This window comes from Oncorhynchus mykiss, chromosome 4, assembly GCF_013265735.2.
Source record: "Oncorhynchus mykiss isolate Arlee chromosome 4, USDA_OmykA_1.1, whole genome shotgun sequence".
Lineage (NCBI taxonomy): Eukaryota > Metazoa > Chordata > Actinopteri > Salmoniformes > Salmonidae > Oncorhynchus > Oncorhynchus mykiss.
The window spans coordinates 1185037-1211833 of NC_048568.1; the positions used below are offsets into that span (position 1 = coordinate 1185037).

The 26797-nt window shown below is 38.8% G+C and overlaps 1 protein-coding gene across 2 annotated transcripts in view; it reads left to right on the forward strand.

Moving 5' to 3' along the window:
* Nucleotides 1–2937: 2937 nt before the first annotated feature.
* The window catches only part of mcoln2 (mucolipin 2), a 73993-nt gene continuing 50133 nt past the window's right edge, over nucleotides 2938–26797 (forward strand). Inside the window, exons 1-8 of one of the 2 annotated variants that reach the window (XM_021599969.2) lie at nucleotides 2938–3091; nucleotides 3913–4066; nucleotides 4540–4713; nucleotides 5285–5438; nucleotides 6063–6141; nucleotides 16184–16280; nucleotides 16388–16487; nucleotides 19311–19423. In XM_021599969.2, coding sequence (XP_021455644.1) covers nucleotides 3920–4066; nucleotides 4540–4713; nucleotides 5285–5438; nucleotides 6063–6141; nucleotides 16184–16280; nucleotides 16388–16487; nucleotides 19311–19423 — 864 coding nt within the window. In that variant the 5' untranslated portion in view covers nucleotides 2938–3091; nucleotides 3913–3919. Of the gene's footprint in view, nucleotides 3220–3912; nucleotides 4067–4539; nucleotides 4714–5284; nucleotides 5439–6062; nucleotides 6142–16183; nucleotides 16281–16387; nucleotides 16488–19310; nucleotides 19424–26797 lie in introns of both variants that reach the window. The other variant, XM_021599967.2, reaches the window with a different exon arrangement.

Here is a 26797-nt window from a genome sequence, read left to right on the forward strand (position 1 = left end):
GTGGGAAAAAGCTACCTAAGTATGGTTCCCAATCAGAGACAACGATAGACAGCTGTCCCTGATTGAGAACCATACCCGGCCAAAACAAAGAAATACAAAACATAGGAAAAGGACATAGAATGCCCAACCAAATCACACCCTACCAAACCAAAATAGAGACATGAAAAGCTCTCTACGGTCAGGGAGTGACAGAAGTGTACTTTTTGTTAGAGGCGTGTGACCTAAAAGCTCACTCCACTTTGTTTTTATCCACTATTGAACGCAGTTTATCCTGTCTTAAATGTGTATGATTATTTACATTAAAAAATACCTAAAATTGTTTGGACAAAGATTACAGGTAATTTATTAGATATTTTCTAGTCCTGTTGTGCAAGTTGGAACCGCTGTTTTTATGGGTCAAAAGTGCCAAATAAATGGACATTTTGGAGATATAACGACGGAATTAATCAAACAAAAGGACCATTTGTGATGTGTATGGGAAATATTGGAGTGCCAACAAAAGATGATGTCTGCGTTTTGTGTCGCGCCCGGCGGATTAAAATATGAATGTCATGTGTTTGTTTGGTGGGGTGCTATCCTCAGATAATCGCATGGTTTTCTTTCGCCGTAAAGCCCTTTTGAAATCTGACACGTTGGCTGGATTAACAACAAGTGTAGCTTTACTTTGGTGTATTGCATGTGTGATTTCATGAAAGTTTAATATTTATAGTAATTTGAATTTGGCGCTCTGTCATTTCACCGGATGTTGTCGAGGGGTTAAGCTAGCGGAACGTCTAGTCGTAACAAGTTAACAATTACAAGCATACCCATAACATGATGCAGCCACCGCTATACTTGGAAATATGGAGATTGGTACTCAGTAATGTATTGGATTTGACCCAAACATAACACTTTGTATTCAGGACAAAGTATATTGCTTTGCCACATTTGTTGCAGTATTACGTTAGTGCCTTGTTGCAACCAGGATGCAAGTTTGAAATATTTTTCTTCTATACAGTTTTCCCATATCACAGCCATTAAACACTAAATCCCTGAGCAATTTCCTTCCTCTCCGGCAACTGAGTTAGGAAAGACGCCTGTATCTTTGTAGTGACTGGGTGTATTATTACACTATCTGTCACACCCTGATCTGTTTCACCTGTTCCTGTGATTGTCTCCACCCCCTCTATGTGTCGCTTATTTTCCCCAGTGTCTTTATCCCTGTGTTTCCTGTCTCTCTATGCCAGTTTCTCTTGTATGTCAAGTCAACCAGCTTGCTTTTCCCTTACCCCTTTTGCTATTCTACTTTTTGTAGTCCTCCTGGTTTTTACCCTTGCCTCTTTCTGGACTCTGGACCCACCTGCCTGTCTGCCACTCTGTACCTCCTGGCCTCTGATTTGGTTTTGACCTTCTTGCCTGTCTACGACCATTCTCTTGCCTACCCCTTTGGATTATTAAACATTGTAAGATTCCAACCTTCTGCCTCCTGTGTCTGCATCTGGGTCTCACCTTGTGACTTGATACCATCAAAAGTGTAATTAATAACTTCACCATGCTGAAATGGATATTCAATGTCATCTACCAATAAATGCCCTTTGTGAGGCATTTAGAAAACCTCCCTGGTCTTCGTGGTTGAATCTGTTTTAAATTCACTGCCCCACTGAGGGAGCTTACAGGTAATTAATGTTTGAGGTAGTCATTAAAAAAACATGTTAAAGACTATTCTTCCACAGAGTGACTCCATGCAACTTATTATGTTTCCTGTTCGGCACATTTTTACTCCTGAACTTATTTTTGCTTACCATGAGAAAGGGATTGACTACATTTCAGCTTTTCATTTTTAGTTAATTTATACAAATGTCTAATATAATTCCATTTTGACATTCCACAAACTTTTTTTTACGCCAAACATAACGTTTTGCATTGTTGCCAAAAAGTTCAATTTTGGTTTCATCTGACCAGAGCACCTTCTTCCACATGTTTGGTGTGTCTCCCAGGTGGCTTGTGGCAAACTTTAAACAACACTTTTTATGGATATCTTTAAGAAATGGCTTTCTTCTTGCCACTCTTCCATAAAGACCAGATTTGTGCAATATACGACTGATTGTTGTCCTATGGACAGAGTCTCCCACCTCAGCTGTAGATCTCTGCAGTTCATCCAGAGTGATCATGGGCCTCTTGGCTGCATCTCTGATCAGTCTTCTCCTTGTATGAGCTGAAAGTTTAGAGGGACGGCCAGGTCTTGGTAGATTTGCAGTGGTCTGGTACTCCTTCCATTTCAATATTATCGCTTGCGCAGTGCTCCTTGGGATGTTTAAAGTTTGGGAAATCTTTTTGTATCCAAATCCGGCTTTAAACTTCTTCACAACAGTATCTCGGACCTGCCTGGTGTGTTCCTTGTTCTTCATGATGCTCTCTGCGCTTTTAACGGACCTCTGAGACTATCACAGTGCAGGTGCATTTATACGGAGACTTGATTACACACAGGTGGATTGTATTTATCCTCATTAGTCATTTAGGTCAACATTGGATCATTCAGAGATCCTCACTGAACTTCTGGAGAGAGTTTGCTGCACTGAAAGTAAAGGGGCTGAATAATTTTGCACGCTCAATTTTTCTGTTTTTGATTTGTTAAAAAAGTTTGAAATATCCATAAATGTCGTTGCACTTCATGATTGTGTCCCACTTGTTGTTGATTCTTCACAAACAAATGCAGTTTTATATCTTTATGTTTGAAGCCTGAAATGTGGCAAAAGGTCGCAAAGTTCAAGGGGGCCGAATACTTTCGCAAGGCACTGTATCTGTTTTTCCTCTGCATGCCTTTCTTTGTTTGGTGAAATCCATACTTTTTAATAAAATGTTAATCAAATACGACTACCGACTGTTTCCTTGTTGAGATTGAATTGTCACATGACCATTCGCTGATTTGCCAATCTTACAACACCAATGAGTCAGTCATTGGTATGTGATTAACTCTAGTCTGCGCTCAACTCTGTGGAGGAGTTGAGGTACTTGGCAAATCACAGTACATTACACTACAGTATCAACAAGCTGAATTCAACTTTGGATTGGATATCTGATGCCTGTGTGTAGTCCACCAGCAGTGATTCATGTGAGTGACACATTGTAACTTCTATTATGCTGCTCTGTGATATGATAATTAACAAATCAATCATATCTTATCATTATGGAATTGTTAGTCCAGTATCATGACGGGAGTGAGTCAGTTGGGCCGCTTGGGTGAGTAGTTTTTAACTTTTAATAAGGGTTGAGACATTCAAGAACTCTCAAAATCAACAAGCCTAACATGATGTTGGTAGAAAATGTCATTCAACTTAAGTGCAGTGAATGTATGTCTTAGCTGTAAAATTACACTGTACAACTCCAAAACAATATGCTGAAATGACTTACAAAACACCTCACATTGTCACAACGAAAGCTTCATACTAGTCAACACTAGTACAAATATTTTCAGTGCAGTGAGTTAACCTTGGACTTTTCCCCACATGAATGCAGTCACTGGTCAGTACAAGGAGTGTTCGGTACAGGGAGTGCTACATGTAGTACATTTATTTTTGCATTTATGGAAACACATCTGGTGGAAAATAGCCTTTTTTCTAAACTGACTGAAATTGCCTATTAAAACTGTTACTTCTCTTTCAATTTGAACTCCTGTGTCCTTCCCCTTTTCAAATGGGACAACACGGCTATTGGGAAACACTTAAAGGAACTTGTCAAAAGAGATTATATGTTTTATCTTGTATTCCTGTAAGTAATTTTATTGGCCAAAAGATGTCATATAGCTCAATCATATTCATTTGAGTTCAAGTTGATAGTTTTTACCTCAAGTTGTTCCCAATCATTTTAGTTTCTATAATAATATTTAAGACCTATTTAGCCTAATAATAATGAGTATTGGGTTGTTTCTTTTAGTTCCACAATGAGCCAAGGCATAATCAAGGAGGAAATTCTTCGCGATGATCTAAAATACTACTTCATGAGCCCTTGTGAGAAATACAGGGCCAGACGCCAGTTACCATGGAAACTGGGGGTGCAGATCCTGAAAATCGTCATGATCACATCACAGGTATAGTCTGAGAAGTGTATCATTAGAACTGTTTCTCTCTTTTTAGGAATTATCGAAGGTAATTGCTAAGAATAGCTATTCTGGCTATCAGTCTGTTTCTGCTCGCTGTCTTGTGGAATTGGTTTGGCATGGCATAAGGAGTTGGCGGTAGAGCATAAAATAACAGACTGGCACCAAGGCTTAAGAATGCTATCAACCCTTATGGATTTTTTTTACTCTCACAAATCATTAGTTGAATTTACACTGATTTGGTGACATAACAATTTGATATGGTTGTGATATGAAAGGCAAATGCCCAAATTAGTTTTAGTTTTAGTAATTTGTTCATCACTTCATTGTTGATACGATTCCCAAAAATTGTGCATGTCAGCAATCAAGTTTTCATGATAAAGCACTTTTCAGTACAGAGCAAAAAACGGATGTGTTTTGCGTCATACTATCCCTTTAAATTGTGTATTTCTTCTCCCACCAAGCTTATCTTGTTTGGACTGAACAACCAGCTTGTGGTTGCCTACAAGGAGGAGAATGCTATGACCTTCAAGAACCTGTTCCTCAAGGACTATAGTGGAGTTGATGAGGAAGATTACAGTGTAGCTCTTTACTCCCAACAAGCCGTCTATGACAGTCTGTTCTATGTGCTGGATCAGGCAAGTCTCCAGGGCCCATATTCATAATAAAGCATCTCAGAGTAGGAGTACAGATCTAGTATCTAAACAAGTCTCCTGACTGTCCTTCTCTTTTACTCTAACCCAAATCTCTTTCTTACTGCCGCTTTCTCCCTTGCCTATCATCGGTTTCATCATCATTCCTGTATTTTTGCCGAGTAAATTGGTCTCTGCCACTCATCAGGCAATTTTCCCCTGGGTTATCAATATTGCAGAGTCATGGTTATAGCCTAATGCTGCACACATAAGCATTTCACTCTTAAAACAAATATTTTATTTTAGAGATATAGGGTGACAGTGGGGAAAAACAGAGGTTGTGTCAAAGGGCAGCAGCTCAGATTTTCTGAGCTCAGATGTGTGCTGCAGGCTGCGACATTACTGCTAGACCAGCCAGGCCACCTTTTACTGTTTTATGAGTCTGATTGTCCTTTTTTGTTTAAGGTGCTGGTGCAACATTTCATTAGTAGTTATGACTCATACACATAGCATTACATACAGTAGCTGGTAATGAGCAGAATGCACTTGTGTTTGAATGGTGTTCTGTTCCCTGCAGTACCGCCAGTTGGGGCGCCTCTCTGTGGGGCCTATCAGTTACGCTGAGGAGAATGGGAAACTGTTACCTCTGGTCATCTGTAAGGAGTACTACAAGAGAGGCAATGTGGAACCCTCGGACGATGCCTACGACATTGATGCTCAGTTAGAAAAAGGTCAGTGGACTCCAAGGGCGAAATTGTGGAGTAGATATTTGGGAGAATGAACAGGAGACGGAGCGGGTGCAACGGCAATTTCATTGACATTTTAAAGAGTATTTCCTGCAATTCTACATAGTTTGACATAACTTATTATACCTATTTTCAGGGGTATATGGAGGGGTATTTTGAAAAAACATAAAACGGGTAACTTCTTGCATTTTGCCATGGGGAAGAGAAACATTTGCAGTTTAAAATGATATTCTATGAGATATGTTGCTGTTTTTAAAGCTAATTTTCTGCTACTCTACAACTTTTGCCATGAGGCTGAGAGAAAATGTTGCAGTTTTAAAGTAACTGTCCAGTGAAAATCTTACTTTTGAAAGTTAACATTCTGTTAACTCATACCTAAATCATGTTGTTGACTCAGCCTGTACTCGTATTTGTGGCCAAAGTATAAATTGGAGAAAAAGCACTTCAAACCCGCACCTCAAACATCAAACAGACTGTTTAAATATGCTTGCTATTTCCTCATAGAGGATGATGTCATCCTCCAGAGGATGATGTCATCCTTCAGAGAACGAACAACTTCAATTTAACTACATATGGTTTAATTAGTTCCAATCTTTTCATCTTTTGCAGTTTGTATGACACATGATCCAACAAACGTGAGCCAGTGGAAAGCAGAAAATGTGTCTTTTTTCAATCTGGAATTTTACAGGTACAGTTACTGAGCCAGGTGGCAACTGGGTCAGACAACTAGGTTGTGTTCATTAGGCCATGCAACACAAAAAAAACATGTTTCTTATTGGACATGTGAGTGTTTCTTAAGCCTAATGAACACAACCCTGATCATTGGAAAAGCTCCTCGCCACGGCACACGGAACTGGTTGGGGTCGCCCCGCCCTCTATTTGTTTTCATTTGCGGAGGCTTTCCTAACTGTTCATACCTCAGTGTTCCAGATAGACAGGAAATGGGCAGAGCGGGGATCATATACTGTATAGAGCCTTGCTACTGTTATTTTCAAATGTCTTTTTACTGTTGTTTTATGTCTTTACTTACCTACACACACACACCTTTTTTCGCACTATTGGTTAGAGCCTGTAAGTAAGCATTTCACTGTAAGGTCTACCTACATCTGTTGTATTCGGTGCAAGTGACAAATAAACTTTGATTTGATCGAGGGCAATTCGTTATTATGTGAATTTCAACTCGGACTATGTACGACTTCACAACTGGTAATTACCACATATAGTCAAAGCGGCTCATGCCTCCACACGAGGACGACAACCGCCGGTGACCATAGCAATGGAGTAAATAAACATTTTCAACGTGTGAAAAGTGAATCGCTATAACACCATAAGCATGCATAAAGTATTTAGAGGAAACAAACGATTAACCCAAAATAGATTAGAAAATAATGATTTTTAGCTAATATTTGATTTATTTAAATTATTTTTAATTACAATACAATAAAAAATAAACATAGGACATCACTACAAGTATATTTTATTCTTAAACATAATATCATTAAAGTAAAGCAAATAAACCAAAATAAGATGTACAAATCACTACACATGAATTGCCAGTGACAACAGTTTTAAAAGTTATAACCTCTTAAGACCCCTTTTTTCAATTTTTGTCTCAAATGACATACCAAATGTAACTGTAGCTCAGGACCTGAAGCAAGGATATGCATATTCCATTTGAAAGGAAACACCGAAGTTTGTGGAATTATGAAATTAATGTAGGAGAGTATAACACATTCGATCTGGTAAAAGATAATACAAACAAAAATAAGAGAAAGTCCAGCACAGCAGGGGTTCAAACTGTAGAACCCAGTTCCTACGTTTGAATATATAAATTGAATTAATAAAAAAAAACTATGCTACATTTTATCTCTGGGACCCTCAGTATGACAAATCAGAGCAACACTATTGAAGGTAAGTACATTATTTACCTTCAGAGATTAATGTATCAAACCAGTTGCCATGATACAAGTTTTTTGTTGTGTACTCTCCTCAAACATGGTGTTTTTTCACTGTAATAGCTACTGTAAATTGGGCAGTGCAGTTAGATTAACGATAATTTAAGCATTTTGCCCATATTTGACATGTCTATGTCCTAGAAAATTGTGCTGTTACTTACGTCATGCTAATCACATTAGCGCACGTTAACTCAGTAGCTCAAATAAAATAAACAGAAAATGGTCAGGGGTTACAATTGTATAAATATGATACAGTTGTAAGAATACAATGTTTTTATTAAATATTTGACTTCGAGTATATATTGCAAGTATTTTGCATCTGGAAGCTTCATTAAATAGCACCCGAAAAAACACGTCTCAACGTCAACAGTGAAGAGGGATGCTGGCCTTCTATGCAGAGTTGTAAAGAAAAATACAAATCTCAGACTGGCCAATAAAATGAAAAAATTAAGATAAGCAAAAGAACACAGACACTGGACAGAGGAACTCTGCCTAGAAGGCCAGCATCCCGGAGTTGCCTCAACTGTTGATGTTGAGACTAATTGAGGACTTATCCTCTTGCTCAGATGTGCACCGGGGCTTCCCACTCCTCTTTCTATTCTGGTTAGAGCCAGTTTGCGCTGTTATGTGAAGGTGGTAGAGTATATCTTCAGTTTCTTGGCAGTTTCTCTCATGGAATAGCCTTCATTTCTCAGAACAAGAATAGACTGACGAGTTTCAGAAGAAAGTGCTTTGTTTCTGGCCATTTTGTGCCTGTAATCAAACCCACAAATGCTGATGCTCCAGATATTCAACTAGTCTAAAGGCCAGTTTCATTGCTTCTTTAATCAGGACAACAGTTTTCAGCTGAGGAAACATAATTGCAAAAGGGCTTTCTAATGATCAATTAGCATTTTAAAATTATAAATGTAGATTAGCTAACACAACGTGGCATTTGGAACACAGGAGTGATTGTTGCTAATAATGGGCCTCTGTACGCCCATGTCGATATTCCATTACACTGTATTTCTGATAAATTTGATGTTATTTTAATGGACAAGGACAAGGACATTTCTAAGTGACACTGAACTTTTGAATAGTAGTGTAATTACTTAGCTCACTCCAAAATAACACTCATATAGGAGTTTCCCCGTTATCTCAAAAAATGTATTTGTCATCGAAGTCCATGAATTTAGACTAGTTATTACAAGGGTATATTTTGTGCAAGATCTTAAAAGTGAATACGTTTTACCTAATTTGATATACAACATTTGTGAGAGCTTTCTTCCCATTACATTTCAGTAATATGTGCAAGCTAGCTGGTCTGTTTATGCCCTGTACACATTGTGCCCTATTTCATTGCACTAGACGTCATCTTCACGGAGTCTTGCCACTACTGAATGGACAGTTATGTTTGGGAGATTGCAAGATATTACCTTTTCATTTAAGACAGGATAAATATATTGTTTCGTTGCTAATAAAATATTTAGTTACTTTTTCCTCAACTTGATCCTTTAACTTTATAGCAAGCTAAGTTGCACTGCAGAACAGCTAGCTGTTTGAGAATCAGACACCTCATAAGTCCTCACAAGCTAAAAGCTAAGGCTAGGTTGAAGATACAGTACCACTAGTAGCTAGCGACCGCCACAATAATAATAATAATAATAATAATAACAATTATCATAAAAAACATTACCATCACAATTACCATCACAAACTTAACTAGGAGGCAAAAGTCCTAATATAATTTGCCTAACAGCCAATGTGTATTATTGAACATTACAATTAAAGTAGTACTCGCTTATTGAAATGGGTAATTGTTAGCAAGTTATTAGCTGTCCCATAAAGCCATCACAGAAAATGATATATTTTCATCATCTGTGGTTTGGAAACTTATTGTACTTTAAAATACTCTGGCTGGGTCGTCACTAGTTACCACAGCCACAAAGTTAGAAAGGTCGCCTACTCAAATCAAATTTTAATTGTCACATGCGTCAAATACAACAGTGAAATGCTTCTTCATTACAAGCCCTTAACCAACAATGCAGTTCAAGAAAGTAAAGAAAATATTTACCAAATAAAAGAAAAGTAAAAAAACAATTCAAATGTAACAAAATAACAATGAAGCTATAGACAGGGGATACAGGTACCGAGTCAATGTGCAGGGTTACAGGTTAGTTGAGGTAATTTGTTCATGTAAGTAGGGGTAAAGTGACTATGCATCGATAAAAAACAGTGAGTAGCAGCGGTGCACAAAATCAATGGGGGAGGTGAATGCAAGTACTCTGGGTAGCCGTTTGATTAGCTGTTCAGGAGTCTTGTGGCTTGGGGGTAGACATGGAGCTTCGGTACCGCTTGATGTGTGGTAGCAGAGAGAACTTTCTATGACTAGGGTGGCTGGAGTCTTTGACACTTTTTTGGGAATTCCTCTGACACTGCCTGGTATACAAGTCCAAGATGGCAGGAAGCTTGGCCCTGGGCAATAGTGCCTTGCGGTCAGAGGCCGAACTGTTGCCATACCAGGCAGTGATGCAGCTGTAGAACTTTTTGAGGCTCTGGGGACCCACGCAAAATCTTTTCAGTCTCCTGAGGGGGAATAGGCTTTGTCGTGCCCTCTTCACGACTGTCTTGGGGTTGAGGGAGAGGTTGTTATCCTGGCACCACACGGCCAGGTCTCTGACCTCCTCCCTATAGGCTGTCTCATCCCTGTCGGTGATCAGGCCTAACACTGTTGTGTCGTCGGCAAACTAAATGATGGTGTTGGAGTTGTGACTGACAATACAGTCATGAGTGAACAGGGAGTACAGGAAGGGACTGAGCACACCTCTGAGGGCCCCCCCCGCCCCCCCCCCCCCCCCCCCCCGTGTGTTGTTACCTACCCTTACCACCTGGGGGTGGCCCGTCAGGAAGTCCAGGATCCAGTTGAGGAGGGAGGTGTTTAGTCCCAAGGTCTTTAGCTTAGTGATGAGCTTTGAGGGCACTATGGTGTTGAACGCTGAGCTGTAGTCAATGAATAGCATTCTCACATGGGTGTTATTTTTGTCAAGATGCGAAATGGCAGTGTGGAGTGCAATAGAGATTGTGTCATCTGTGGATCTGTTGGGGCGGTATGCAAATTGGAGTGGATCTAGGGTTTCTGGGATGATGGTGTTGATGTGAACCATGATCAGCCTTTCAAAGTGCTAGGGGTTGGTAGTGGAATGGAACCATGACATCAGGAACCAAAACTCCTCCGTAGTGATCCGACACATGATAGCTAAATCAGCTGTTCGATTTAACTTACGGCATGTCAACTGAGCCAGGATCACAGTCAAATGGATTGCGTATTTCTCAAAGTAATCTTCCAAGCGTTGGAGGTGAGCAGTCATCACTTGTAAGTAAGTAGCCTTGCACGAGCCTTGGATTGTGCGAGCCGGAAGGGCTCATAGAGCAGAAGCCTTTGTCCTGTTTCTGTAGCATCAGGCAGCTTGATGTACAAGTACACGCCCTGAACAGGACACTAGTCTATCGCAGGGCCTTACCCTCAATCAATCTCAATGCTGAGTGCCAAACGGCAACGAACCAGGTCCCACTTTCGTATGACTCGGCCAGGGATTGAACCTTCCAATCTCAGGGTGGACACTCTAATGACAAGACCACTCGTATGGGACACTTACTGATGCTGTTTTCTGTTAGAAACATGCACACCCAAGGGATGGGGGCATGAAATTCTTTCCTCTGAATCCACTGATTCGGTCACTTATCTGTAGAATGTTTTTGTATTTCCCCTGCGTCTTACGTTTAGTTCGTTCAATTTCTCAAATATGCATAGCAATGTAACAGTTTGCTTAATTGACTGCTTGAGCACACTCCGCCAACACTGATGTTCTAGATGTCATATATTCCGTGTCTGAATCCTGGCATTGGAAGTCCACAAAAAATTGTGAAATTTCCATCCCCAATAGCATTTGTCTTGACTGAAAATGTAAAAGGGGGAGGAATTGCAATATACTGTAGAGATAGTATGACAGAACTCTGCAGGCTATCTAGGTCTATGCCCAAACAGTTCGAGCTTCTACTTTTAATAATCCATCTCTCCAGAAATAAGTCCTTCACTGTTGCCGTTTGTTATAGACCCCCCTCAGCTCCCAGCTGTGCCCTGGACACCATATGTGAATTGATTGCCCCCCATCTATCGTCAGAGTTTGAACTGCTAGGTGACATAAATTGGGATATGATTAATACCCCGGCCGTCCTACAATCTAAGCTAGATGCCCTCAATCTCAAACAAATTATGAAGGAACCTACCAGGTCCAACCCCAAATTTGGGACACTGTAAAACACGTAAAATGAAATGCATGCTCTTCAACTGATCGCTGCCCGCACCCGCCCGCCCTTGCTAGCATCACTACTCTGGACGGGATCTGACTTAGAATATGTGGACAACTACAAATACCTAGGTGTCTGGCTAGACTGTAAACTCTCCTTCCAGACTCACATTAAGCATCTCCAATCCAATGTTAAATCTAGAATCGGCTTTCTATTTCCCAATAAAGCCTCCTTTACTCATGCTGCCAAACATACCCTCGTAAAACTGACTATCCTACCGATCCTCGACTTCGGCGATGTCATTTACAAAATAGCCTCCAACACTCTATCACAGTGCCATCCGTTTTGTCACCAAAGCCCCATATACTACCCACCACTGCGACCTGTATGCTCTCGTTGGCTGGCCCTCACTAAATATTTGTTGCCAAACCCACTGGCTCCAGGTCATCTAAGTCTTTGCTAGGTAAAGCTCCGCCTTATCTCAGCTTACTGGTCGCCATAGCAACACTCACCCGTAGCACACTCTCCAGCAGGTATATTTCACTGGTCACCCCCAAAGCCAACGCCACCTTTGGCCTCATTTCCTTCCAGTTCTCTGCTGTCAATGACTGGAACAAATTGCAAAAATCACTGTATCTAGAGACTTATATCTCCCTCACTAACTTTTAGCGTCAGCTGTCAGAGCAGCTCAACGATGCTGCAGCTGTACACAGCCCATCCAACCAACTACCTACCTAATCCCCATATTTGTTTTAGTTTTTCTGCTCTTTTGCACACCAGTATTTCCACTTGCACATCCTCATCAGCACATATATCAATTTAGCATGTAAATTGCTAAATTGTAATTACTTCGCCACTATTAGCCTATTTATTGCCTTACCTCCTACTTAATTTGCACACACTGTATACAGATGTTTCTATTGTTATTGACTGTACGTTTGTTGATGCCATGTGTAACTCAGTGTTTTTGTCGCACTGCTTTGCTTTATCTTGGCCAGGTCACAGTTGTAAATGAGAACTTGTTTTAATCTGGCCTACCTAGTTGAATAAATAAAAATTCCAGTGTTACATCCATAAATAGAACATTATCATGCTCTGATCCCATATCTCCACGTAGTTTTGCAAACAGGCGTGCGCACAGTGAATGTGGTTTGATGTTGTTTACAATCGAAGTTACCTGCTGCTGTATATCAATTCAATTTCAATTCAAGGGCTTTATTGGCATGGGGAACATGTGTTAACATTGCCAAAGTAAGTGAGGTAGACAACATACAAAGTGAATACAGTGCCTTGCGAAAGTATTCGGCCCCCTTGAACTTTGCGACCTTTTGCCACATTTCAGGCTTCAAACATAAAGACATAAAACTGTATTTTTTGTGAAGAATCAACAACAAGTGGGACACAATCATGAAGTGGAATGACATTTATTGGATATTTCAAACATTTTTTAACAAATCAAAAACTGAAAAATTGGGCGTGCAAAATTATTCAGCCCCCTTAAGTTAATACTTTGTAGAACCACCTTTTGCTGCGATTACAGCTGTAAGTCGCTAGGGGTATGTCTCTATCAGTTTTGCACATCGAGAGACTGACATTTTTTCCCATTCCTCCTTGCAAAACAGATCGAGCTCAGTGAGGTTGGATGGAGAGCATTTGTGAACAGCAGTTTTCAGTTCTTTCCACAGATTCTCGATTGGATTCAGGTCTGGACTTTGACTTGGCCATTCTAACACCTGGATATGTTTATTTTTGAACCATTCCATTGTAGATTTTGCTTTATGTTTTGGATCATTGTCTTGTTGGAAGACAAATCTCCGTCCCAGTCTCAGGTCTTTTGCAGACTCCATCAGGTTTTCTTCCAGAATGGTCCTGTATTTGGCTCCATCCATCTTCCCATAAATTTTAACCATCTTCCCTGTCCCTGCTGAAGAAAATGCTGCCACCACCATGTTTGACAGTGGGGATGGTGTGTTCAGGGTGATGAGCTGTGTTGCTTTTACGCCAAACATAACGTTTTACATTGTTGCCAAAAAGTTCAATTTTGGTTTCATCTGACCAGAGCACTTTCTTCCACATGTTTGGTGTGTCTCCCAGGTGGCTTGTGGCAAACTTTAAATGACACTTTTTATGGATATCTTTAAGAAATGTCTTTCTTCTTGCCACTCTTCCATAAAGGCCAGATTTGTGCAATATACGACTGATTGTTGTCCTATGGACAGAGTCTCCCACCTCAGCTGTAGATCTCTGCAGTTCATCCAGAGTGATCATGGGCCTCTTGGCTGCATCTCTGATCAGTCTTCTCCTTGTATGAGCTGAAAGTTTAGAGGGACGGCCAGATCTTGGTAGATTTGCAGTGGTCTGATACTCCTTCCATTTCAATATTATCACTTGCACAGTGCTCCTTGGGATGTTTAAAGCTTGGGAAATCTTTTTGTATCCAAATCCGGCTTTAAACTTCTTCACAACAGTATCTCGGACCTGCCTGGTGTGTTCGTTGTTCTTCATGATGCTCTCTGCGCTTTTGACGGACCTCTGAGACTATCACAGTGCAGGTGCATTTATACGGAGACTTGATTACACAGGTGGATTGTATTTATCATCATTAGTCATTTAGGTCAACATTGGATCATTCAGAGATCCTCACTGAACTTCTGGAGAGAGTTTGCTGCACTGAAAGTAAAGGGGCTGAATAATTTTGCACGCCCAATTTTTCAGTTTTTGATTTGTTAAAAAAGTTTGAAATATCCATAAATGTTGTTCCACTTCATGATTGTGTCCCACTTGTTGTTGATTCTTCACAAAAAAATACAGTTTTATATCTTTATGTTTGAAGCCTGAAATGTGGCAAAAGGTCGCAAAGTTCAAGGGGGCCGAATACTTTCGCAAGGCACTGTATATAAAGTGAAAAACAACCAAAATTAACAGTAAACATTACACATACAGAGGTTTCAAAACAGTAAAGACATTACAAATGTCATATTAGATATATATATATATATACAGTGTTTTAACAATGTACAAATGGTTAAAGGACACAAGATAAAATAAATAAGCATAAATATGGGTTGTATTTACAATGGTGTTTGTTCTTCACTGGTTGCCCTTTTCTCGGGGCAACAGGTCACAAATCTTGCTGCTGTGATGGCACACTGTGGAATTTCACCCAGTAGATATGGGAGTTTTTCAAGATTGGATTTGTTTTCGAATTCTTTGTGGATCTGTGTAATCTGAGGGAAATATGTCTCTCTAATATGGTCATACATTGGGCAGGAGGTTAGGAAGTGCAGCTCAGTTTCCACCTCATTTTGTGGGCAGTGAGCACATAGCCTGTCTTCTCTTGAGAGCCATGTCTGCCTACGGCGGCCTTTCTCAATAGCAAGGCTATGCTCACTGAGTCTGTACATAGTCAAAGCTTTCCTTAATTTTGGGTCAGTCACAGTGGTCAGGTATTCTGCCGCTGTGTACTCTCTGTGTAGGGCCAAATAGCATTCTAGTTTGCTCTGTATTTTGTTAATTCTTTCCAATGTGTTAAGTAATTATCTTTTTGTTTTCTCATGATTTGGTTGGGTCTAATTGTGCTGTTGTCATCCGATACCTTGTAGAATCTATTTCTCTGCACATCCCCTGTGCCGTTTCATTCTCGGGAATCGTGAGACAGAACTGTGTGGGTATGGGTGTTGGGGTGTTGGTGTGTGTGTCGGCCCTCACAGCTAACGTCCCTTTGGAGAAAATAAACTGGGGAGTTTGAGTTCCGTCAGTTTCCTCTTGATTACTAGGAATAGCATAAATTCCTTGTTTAACAGTATTATCTGACAAAGATAATGATGTGAGTTTCTATGCCTATGCCTCCCCACACATTGTTTTCACCATATTGTTGCCGGTAATATCAAAGTCTGCAATAGTGTGTGGTTTCATGGCGTAGTGGGCCTAGACAATCAGCATGGGAATTAATTTTTCCATGATCTAAGGGCACTCTCTGGTTTCTTTTATATTTTAAAAATGTAGATTTATAAAGTTAACCACATTACAATGATGGGGGGGGGGTTGCTGAAGACTATTTCTGGCTTTAATAAAGCGTGGGGAAAAACTCATTCTGATAGGCTGGGCCTAGCTCCCCAGTTGGTGGGCTTATGGCTGCACCCATGTTTGTGAAATCCATAGATTAGGGCCTGATACATTTATTTCAATATGATTAACTCTCCAGCAACCCCATTTTCAAATTCGGCAACCCCATATGGGGTCACAATCCATGGTTTGGGAAACGCTGACTTATGGGTAATGTGATTGAGGTTTTACATGTACCTGCTGATGTATCACCATGCAGGCCACGTTGTGTCGAGCATGGTGGAATGAAAATGCATCTCAACCAAGGAAAATGTGTGGTGGGCTGACCCCGCCAACTTTGCCCCGTTCCTTGTGTCGCAACGAGGGGTACTTGAATCATTTGGGGATTGATTTCTTATTAACGTTGGCATGTTTTCCTTTCAGGCTTGTCGATATCAAGATCACTTTTCAACTTAAAGGAATCAACCTGCAAACAGTGCGCTCACATGAGTTACCGGACTGTTATGTATTTTTTGTTACGGTAAGGTTCCTTTGTTGTGTTTAAACATGTAACCCATCATCATGCCCATGGAGCGCTGTTGGTACTGTTAGACCATTTTTAATCTGTTCAGTTGTCTCTTTCTCCAGATCACATTTGATAACCAGTGTCACAGCGGAAAGATAAAAATCTTCCTTGACATTGATGCACTGAGCAGTGCGTGCAAAAACTGGACAATTTCTGGGACTGGTAAGTATAGTTAAATTTGAGTTATTAAGAAACCAATTTGTTCATCAGGATTAATTGTCCTGGGTAATTAAATAAACACAGTATGTTCAAATACTTGAGGTGCCGTTAAGTAGGTGTGCATGCAAAGCAATGCACATCTCCAGATTTCTTACTCATATTATTATAATAATTTGATCTATTCCGCTCGTTCCAGCATTTAAATTACTTAAGCTATTAACATGAAACCAACTTCCAAATGTGCAGACCGACCCAACTTATTTTTGACAGCAATATTTAAATGAAGTCACAATACATTTCAATTGAAATAAAAGTGCCATAGACTTACACCATATATACAAAAGTAAGTGGACACCCCTTCAAATGAGTAGATTTGTATATTTCAGCCACACTCGTTGCTCGCAGGTGTATAAAATCGACCACCCAGCCATGCAATCTCCATATACAAACATTGGCAATACAATGGCCTTATTGAAGACCTGAGTGACTTTCTGCCCTGCTAGAGCTGCCCCGGTCAACTGTAAGTGCTGTTATTGTGAGGTGGAAACATCTAGGAGCAACAACAGCTCAGCCGCGAAGTGGTAGGCCACACAAGCTCACAGATTTGGACCGCCGAGTCCTGAATACGTAGTGCAGAAAAAACATCTGTCCTCGGTTTCAACACTCACAACCTCTGGAAGCAACGTCAGCAAAATAAATGTTAATTGGGAGCTTCATTAAATGGGTTTCCAAGATCACCATACGCAATGCCGACAAGCGTCGGCTGGAGATGTGTAAAGCTAACCCCCATTGGACTGTGGACAGTTGAAACTGGAGCAGCAGCACGACCAGGTGGACTCGGGACAGCTGAGAATACTTGCCCGTATTCATAGTGCCAACGGTAAAGTTTGGTGGAGGAGGAATGGGGTGGTTTTTCATGGTTCGGGCTGGGCCCCTTAGTTCCAGCGAAGGGACATCACGCTACAGCATACAATGGCATTCTAGACGATTCTGCGCTTCCAACTTTGTGGAAACAGTTTTGGGAAGGCCCTTTCCTGTTTCAGCATGACAATGCCCCCGTGCACAAAGCGAGGTCCATACAAAAATGGTTTGCTGAGATCGGTGTGGAAGAACTTGACTGGCCTGCACAGAGCCCTGACCTTAACCCCATTGAACGCCTTTGAGATTAATTGGAACACCAACTTCCGAGCCAGGCCTAATCACCAGAGCCCGACCTCACTAATGCTCTTGTGGCTGAATGGAAGAAAGTCCTCTCTGCAAGGTTCCTTCAGTTAGTGGAAAGTCTTCCCAGAAGAGTGGAGGCTGTTATAACTACACTGAACAAAAATGTAAAAGCAACATGTAAAGTGTTGGTCCCATGTTTCATGAGCTGAAATAAAAAATCCCAGAAATGTTCCATACGAAAAAAAAGCTTATTTCTCTCAAATATTCTGAACAAATTTGTTTAGTGAGCATTTCTTCTTAGCCAAGATGTTTGAGTTGGACTATTTCTGTCTATAATAAAGCCCCTTTTCTGTGGGAAAAAAATCATTCTGATTGGCTGCGCCTATGCCTCCCATGGCCCACCCATGGCTGCACTCCTGCCCAGTCAAATGATAAATCATGGCATAATGAGTTCATTTAAATCCACTGATTTCCTTATATGAACTGTAACTCAGTAAAATCTTTAAAAAATGTCAATGTTGCGTTTATATTTTTGGTGAGTATACATATGTTGGCATAACATAACTCGCTAACAGTAACTATTGAACCGTTTAGCTAGATACACCAAACCAACTTTATCATTTTCAGGCTATCCTAATTTCAAGTTATTTAACTTTTATCAACTATAATTATACACATTTTCTTAAAATACATCACCAACCGTAAATCTTAAACCACCTTTTATAAACTATAACTATATAAAATTGCATGAATTTGCATAAAGAAACTACAAACAATAATTATTGAAAAGTTCAAGCTACAGTATAGGCACCAAACAAAATTCCACATGTTCAGGCTATCCTAACTTCAAATACTTAAATGTTTACAGCAACAAAAAACACAAATGTACATGCATTTGCATAAATAACTCCTCTATAGGAACTCTTGAACTGTTTAAGCTACTGTAGAGCCAAAAACCCAACCGTCACATATTCAGGCTATCCTAAATTCAAATTCTTATACAATTTATCAACTATAATTGCATACATTAATAAAATGTATACCTAAAGGTGTCCTAAAATTCTAAATCAAATAGTTAAATGATCCATCGCATGACTATCTTAAAACAATTCCATATGTTAGCTTGTTAACCCCCCACCCAACAGCTTAGACTTTTAGAGGCTAATAGCATACACTTACTCACTGACAGTAACTCTTGAACTGTTCAAGATTGAGACATCAAACCAACTTTCACAAGTTCAGGCTATCCTAACTTCACACTTTTTGTAAAACTTTTGTCAACTATAACACCAAACCAACTTCCACATTTTAAGACTATTCAATCAATCAATCCATCACAAGCTAGCATGCACACCATATTTTCTTCAGGAAATTTAATTTTCTAGTTTAGCCTGCCTTACTAGCTTTTGCTAGTAGAGGAAAGTTGGTAAGTTGCTCTAGAGTGTTTGCTAAATTACTGTAAAATGTACTTTTGAGTATAATTTGACTTTTGTACTCTATTTGAACTAGGTCTCGTATAAGTCCAAATCCAACCAAAATGTTTCTTCTCTATACAACCAATACTGAAGACTTCCAATGTTGACACTGTGACACTGTCAAAAGCCTCAAAGCCTTGGAAGCATGGGAAGAGTTTTGTAACCCATGTGTCTTTATCTGTTTCAGCTCAGAAGAACACACACTACCTTCTGGTGTTTGATGGCTTTGTCATACTGGTTTGCCTGACCTCGGCCGTGCTATGCACACGCTCCATCGTTCTGGCAGTCAAATTACTGCAGGTCAGTTAATGATACATTATGGAAGTTTAGTTGCTAATTATATACATCACATTTCGGCTTGAAAGGTCAATGTTGGCTGTATGGTTAATACACATGTATGATGTGAATTTCTTGTCTCATAAAACCCAACTCGTGTTTTAGCTAAAACAATATATGCTTTGCTCATGGGTGCGATGTCATTTCTGGACAATATTTATCTCCATTTAGAGGGATCCCTTTTGGCAAAAAAGCCAAGTTGTAGGTGTTCTGGAGCTTGACCCCTCACTGGCCAATAAGAATGTGCTCCATGGCTAAATATGTGGTTGCTTCAAGTTGAGTATTTACAGTCTTATATATTGTGTTGTAATCAACTCCAATTACAATATTCCATTATGGCCTAGTTTGTTAAATAGCCTACAGAAACAAAATAACAAAATATATGTAGGCCAGTCCTATCTTCACTTAATGTGTTGAACATGTTTGCAGTCCACATTGTAAGAAGCCTAATTGCATGGATTCAATATGGAAATATATAGTTAAACCTAGCATTCACACTGATAGGTGCTAGGCCTACTGTAAATTGCATTATGGCTGAGCCATGGACATGCCAAACATTGTCAATAAGCAAGATTAAATTCACTATTGATAAGGCTTTAAGATTGAATAATTCTGCTCAAAATGAAACAAGACTTGTTTTAAATAGGCTATGTCTAAATACAGTTACATGCCCCACAAACAACCTTCATTGAAGGGAACGGAGGCTATGCAATTATATCTTCTTTTTTATTTATTTTTATTGAATATCCCAAACTTACAATATACTTGCAATGAAGCCGCTCAACAACTACACCACACCAGTCATCCAACAGACTCCCATTCAGAGAAACACACAGAAGCATCCAGGGTCAATGCCCTGCTCAAGGGCACATTGACATATCTCCCACCAGGCCAAGAAACGTGAACCTGAACCCTCTAAGATCCCCCCACGGTCTCCCTATAGCTGTTCCTCAACCATCCGAGACCACTCCCACAGTCCCTACCACCAAAACAAATAAGAAAAAAATTATAATAATTACATTCCCCATCCCCGAGAACCCCTCAATGCACCAACAACCAAGAAAATGAACTAAAGAGAAAAAAGAAAAAGACAAGAAACAGCAAACAACAGCGCAAAAAAAACACAGGACATCAAGGACAACTAAAATCATAACAGCAATGCCAACTGTATATGTTGGAGTGCATGTCTGGCACTATTACGTGTGTGTGTGTGTGTCTGTGTATGCGTGTATTTGAATGAGTGTGTATGTCTATGCATGTGTACAAAAACCTGCACGGCAACAGCCTCATCTTTGACCATCATTCTATCTCCCACACAGCATTTCCACTCCCACTTATCTCCAATTACACATCCCAACCCTCAGCTTCCCTCGGCCCATCCCACCCATCTCTGCTGGTCACCCTCTATGGATTTCTATGCAACCTATATCTTTCATCTATACTGTGATGTTTAACGTACAATTCCAATCTATCTAATCGAATAGAATCCACAGATTGCGAGTTGAAGATAAATACTTTTACTAAGAGTATTAGTAATTGACTGACCCGAGTTCTCCAGATCTCCTAACAGTACTATTTCTAGGGTCAATTTTAGAGGGTAAATTTTAGGGTCATTTTCAGCCATTCCAGAACCTGAGACCAGAAACAGGCTACCTGAGGGCAATACCAAAATAAATAATCTATTGATTCTGTATCCTCACAACAAAATCTGCAGAGCTTTGATGATTTTATGCCCTAAATTTTCAACATTTTGTTGGTGGCAAGAATTCTATAATAATTTTAGCTGAAAAGCACTTGAATCTTGCGTAGTTTTATATATCAACTCATACACCCTGAACCATGGAATCGGTACATCAAAAATCTCTTCAACTATTTTGCAATCTGTATGGCACAGTTGTCAACATGCTGGTCCTCAAATGAAACTGGTATACTTTCCTATTTATGCTATTTTTATTATTCCGCCAGTTTTGATCCTTTATATTGGGCAGACAGACAAGTTCCCTACCTCTTCCCGCTGCCACCTCCATTTTTGGGGTAATGCTGTAATCAATTGGTTGTACTCTAGGATTGAGCAGATCTTCCCATACAATTCTGATAACTCCATGAGGGACATAAATATAACTATTAACTCTTCTATTCCAATTTGCAAAATAATTTAAGAACAAAATACCCTTTTCAAACATCTTTCCCATAAATACAGTTTTTTTATCAGCACATTTGAGTTCAGCCATAATATTTGTTGTAATATTTGTTCTATCTTTTCAGGGGGATGAAATTGAAATTGTAGCCAACTCTGCAAAGTTTGTTTGAAAAAGAGAGATACTTTGAAAAAGTATCATTTTCAATTAATAGAAAATGAGACATGGCAATCAGCACAAAAGCAAAAAGGCCATTTTTAAAACAATGGATGTAGTAATCTACTTGAGAACTATTTAGGGTTCAAGTAAAACGTTTGAATACATTAAGCTTTTAGAGGATTAGTGCTTTATATTTAATAATCTCAACCCACCCAATTCATTTTATTTATATTTATATTGATTGTCTGGTTTAGCATCCCAGATAAAGCTAAATTTGTTTTGCTCATATGATTTCAAAAATGAATCAGGAATAGGCAGCACCATAAGTAAATGAGTAAACCAGGGCAATTTTTCATAAATAGACAGGCATTTACCTCCATGGTTGCAGGATCTTGTCAATTTTTACACGATTTCTATTGAAATTCATTGTGGAGAGCTTATTTATATATTTTGAGATATGAATACCAAGTATGTCTACTTCACCATCAGCCCTTTTTATAGGTAAACTGCAGGGTAATGTAAAAGTTTTATTTTTTATAGATCCAATAAGTAACATTGTACACTGAATCATAATTAGGTTTTAGACCAGATAGTACAAAAAAGTAATCTAGATCTTCAATGAGAGACATTGCAGGGATCTAGCTTGCGGACTTAATATAAAACTTGAGTCATCGGCATACATGGACACCTTTGTTTTTAAGCATTGGATTTTTAATCCTCTAATATTGTTATTGGATCTGATTTTAATAGCTAGCATTTCGATGGCCATAGCGAAAAGATATGGTGACAGTGGACACCATTGTTTAACTCCTCTTAACAATTCAGACTCTCTGAGTAGTAGCCGTTATTTACTATTTTACACCTGGGGTTGATATACATTATTTTTTATCCATTTTATAAGAGAATCACGGAAGTTTAAAAAATCCTGGTGTTTATAAATAAAATCCAGTCTTAATCAAATGCCTGCTATAAACTGCTATAAATGCATGGCTTCTTTTAGATGTTTCATAATGTTCTATTATTTCTATTAGTTGTCATATATTATCTCCAATGTATCGTCCATGTAAAAAACCTGTCTGATAAGGATGAACAATACCTTGTAAAACCCTTTTTCCTATGTATTTCACTAGTATTTTTGCATCACAACATTGAAGTGTAAGGGGCCTCCAGTTTTTTAGATAGACTAGATCTTTATATTTGCCATCTGGGTCTTGTTTTAACAATAGAGAAATCAGAACTTCCTGCTGAGTACCTGACAGACTACAATTTCTATAGGAGTAGTTAAAACAATCTAACAATGGAGCTTGAAGTATATCAATAAAGGCTTGATATACCTCTACCGGTATGCCATCGAGCCCTGGGGATTTTCCAGACTGAAAGGATTTAATAGCCTCAAAGTTCTTCCTCTGTAATGTGGCCTTTGCAGTGATCTTTGTGTACATCGGTTAACTTCTTAAGGTATGGGGGGCAGCATTTTCACTTTTGGATAAATAGTGTGCCCAATTTCAACTTCCTGCTACTCATGCCAATAATATAAGATATGCATATTATTAGTAGTGACATGATTATTGAATCATGTCTGTGAGTATAACGGAACTTATGTAGCAGGCAAAACCCCGAAGACTAACCATTCAAAAAATAATTTTTTGAGGTCTCTGTCTGTATAGTGGGTTCTCATTGGGAAACGATATTTCTTAGGCACTTGTTTTCAGTTCCTACCGCTTCCACTGGATGTCACCAGTCTTTGGAATTTGGTTGAGGTTATTCCTTTGTGCAATGAAGAAGTACAGCCATCTAGGAAATGGGTGAAGCTGTTGAGAGTGGTTTGTTGTCTTCCTGTATTGAACACAGATAGACCCGTCTTCAATTTGATCAATTATTAACGTTTAAAAATACCTAAAGTTGTATTACAAAAGCAGTTTGAAATGTTTTGGCAAAGTTTACAGGCAACTTTTGAGATATTTTGTGGTGACGTTGCGCAATTTGGAAGCTGTTTTGTTCTGGATCAAACGTGCCAAATAAATGGACATTTTGGATATATATGGATGGAATTAATCGAACAAAAGGACCAATTGTGATGTTTATGGGACATATTGGAGTGCCAACAAAAGAAGCTCGTCAAAGAAAAGGCATGTTTTATATTTTATTTCTACATTTTGTGTAGCGCCTGCAGGGTTGAAATATGCTACTCTCTTTGTTTACTGTTGTGCTATCATCAGATAATAGCTTCTTATGCTTTCGCCGAAAAGCCTTTTTAAAATCTGACATGTTGGCTGGATTCACAACTAGTGTAGCTTTAATTTAGAATCTTACATGTGTGATTTAATGAAAGTTTGATTTTTATATAATTTTATTTGAATTTGCCGCGCTGCATTTTCTCTGGCTTTTGGCCAAGTGGGACGCAAGCGTCCCCTATACCATAAGAAGTTAAGAATAAGAAGTTAAAACTTCTTATGTCTGCAGTCCCGTTAAAGGGATTGATATGACAACAGCCAGTGGAAGTGCAGGGCGCGAAATTCAAAGCATCAAAAATCTCATAATTAAAATTCCTCAAACATACATGTATTTTATACAATTTTAATGGCTATCTTGTTGTTAATCCCACCATAGTATCCGATTTCAAATATGCTTTACAGCAAAAGCACCACAAACGATTATGTTAGGTCACCACCAAACGACAATAAACACAACCATTTTTTTCCAGCCAAAGATAGTAGTCACAAAAATCACAAATAGAGAAAATTAATCACTAACCTTTGATGTTCATCAGATGACACTCATAGGACTTCATGTTACACAATACATGTATGTTTTGTTTGATAAAGTTCATATTTATCAAAATTTGAGTTGACATAGGCGCGTTACATTACTAGTTCCAAAAACATCCAGTGATTCTGCATAGCCACATCATTCAACATAAATACTCATCATAAATGTAGATAATAATACAAGTTATACACATGGAATTATAGATATACCTCGTCTTAATGCAACCGCTGTGTCTGATTTTTAAAAAAAACTTTACGGAATAAGCAAACCATGCAATAATCTGAGACGGCGCTCAGAAAAATAGTCACAATAGCCGCCCTGTTGGCATCAACATACCAAGAAATTACACGATAAATATTCCCTGATCTTTGATGATCTTCATCAGAAAGCACTCCAGGAATCCCAGGTCCACAATAAATGTTTGTTTTGTTCGATAATGTCCGATATTTATGTCCAAATACCTCCCTTAGTTAGCGCGTTTGGTATACATATCCAAACGCTCATTCTGGTCAGCGTTACTTCGGACAAAAACTTTCTAAAGTTTATATTACAGGTTAAAGAAACATTTCAAACTAAGTACAGAATCAATCATTAGGATGTTTTTAACATGTAGATTCTATAAAGTTCCAACTGGAGTATCTCTTTGTGTCTTGGTGAACAATGGAACGCAAGTGGATACCATGAGGAATGCACGTAATCAGAAAATGGCTGACTGCCAGTCACCTGATAGATTCCGCTCTTATTCAGTCCCACAACACAGTAGAAGTCTCATTCAAAATTCTATAGACGCTTGACATCTAGTGGAAGCCCTGGGAAGTGCAACATCATTAATATCCCAAGGGGATTTCAATTGGAACCTTGGTGAATACATACCAAGCTCAGATTTCTCACTTCCTGTTTTGATTTCTCCTCAGGATTTTGCCTGCCATATGAGTTCTGTTATACTCACAGACATCATTCAAACAGTTTTAGAAATGTTAGAGTGTTTTCAATCCAATACTAATATTAATATGCATATATAATAATTGAGACTGAGGAGCAGGCCGTTTACTTTGGGCAACTTATTCATCCAAGCTGCTCAATACTATTATTGAATGCTATTATTTCTATTATTTGGAAATAATTCCTTACAGTAATCTTCATTCAGTGGGAGAGGATGAGATGGAAAATAGCATCTGCCTAAAATATTTAGCTTCCTCTTTTAAAATATAATTTGGAGAATCATAGATGACTCCATCTTCAGTAACGAGATTCTGCAAATTATTTTTGTTAGCGTTCCTGTATTGGAGATTCAGGAAGAATTTTGTACATTTTTCTCCATATTCCATTCAGTTTGCTTTATTTTTGTAATAGATTACATTAGATAATTCTTGAATAATTTTTTTTTTTCCTCTAACTTATTTTTCATTTCTGTAGTATAATTTTTATTACGATCTACCTTTACTATTTGTTCATGTATTTCCCTTGATAGTCTTGTCTCTTGAGACAGAAACTGCTTTTTTATTATTGATCAATATTGAATTGAATGACCTCTGAAGGTACATTTAAAGGTATCCCGAACAATAAGGGGATTTGCTGAACCTATATTATACTGGAAAAATTCAGTTAAATGATTTTGTCATAGTTAAAAATAAGTTGTCCTCCTGTAAACTTTGATTACATTTCCAATGTCCATGTCTCCTTTTAAAACTTAAAAATATTTGATGAAAGAGACAAAGTAGTCAAGATGACTAGCTTGATTAAGTCTCCTCCATGTGTATCTCACTAGGTCAGGGGTTTTTTAGTCTCCAAATATCCACTATTTCTAACATGTCTATAAAATTTGTGAATTCCTTAAGGGCACAGTGATAGTTTGTAGAGTGACTTCCTGTAATGTCGTTTAATAGACTTGACAAAAATACAAGAGAAAATAAAAGTGGGTACAAGAACCCGTCGCGCGCCAATACATAATATACGAATATACAAATAAACAATCTCTGACAAGGACATGAGGGGAAACAGAGGGTTAAATACACAACATGTAATGAATGGGATTGGAACCATATGTAGGAAGACAAGACAAAACCAATGGAAAATTAAAAATGGATCAATGATGGCTAGAAGACCAGTGACGCTGACCGCAGAGAACCGCCCGAACAAGGAGAGGCATTGACTTCTGCAGAAGTTGTGACAATACCCGTCATATTGGGTAGTAAACATTACTCAGTAATAGCATTTTAAATATTCACTTACCTTTGATGATCTTCATCAGACTGCACACCCAGGAATCCCA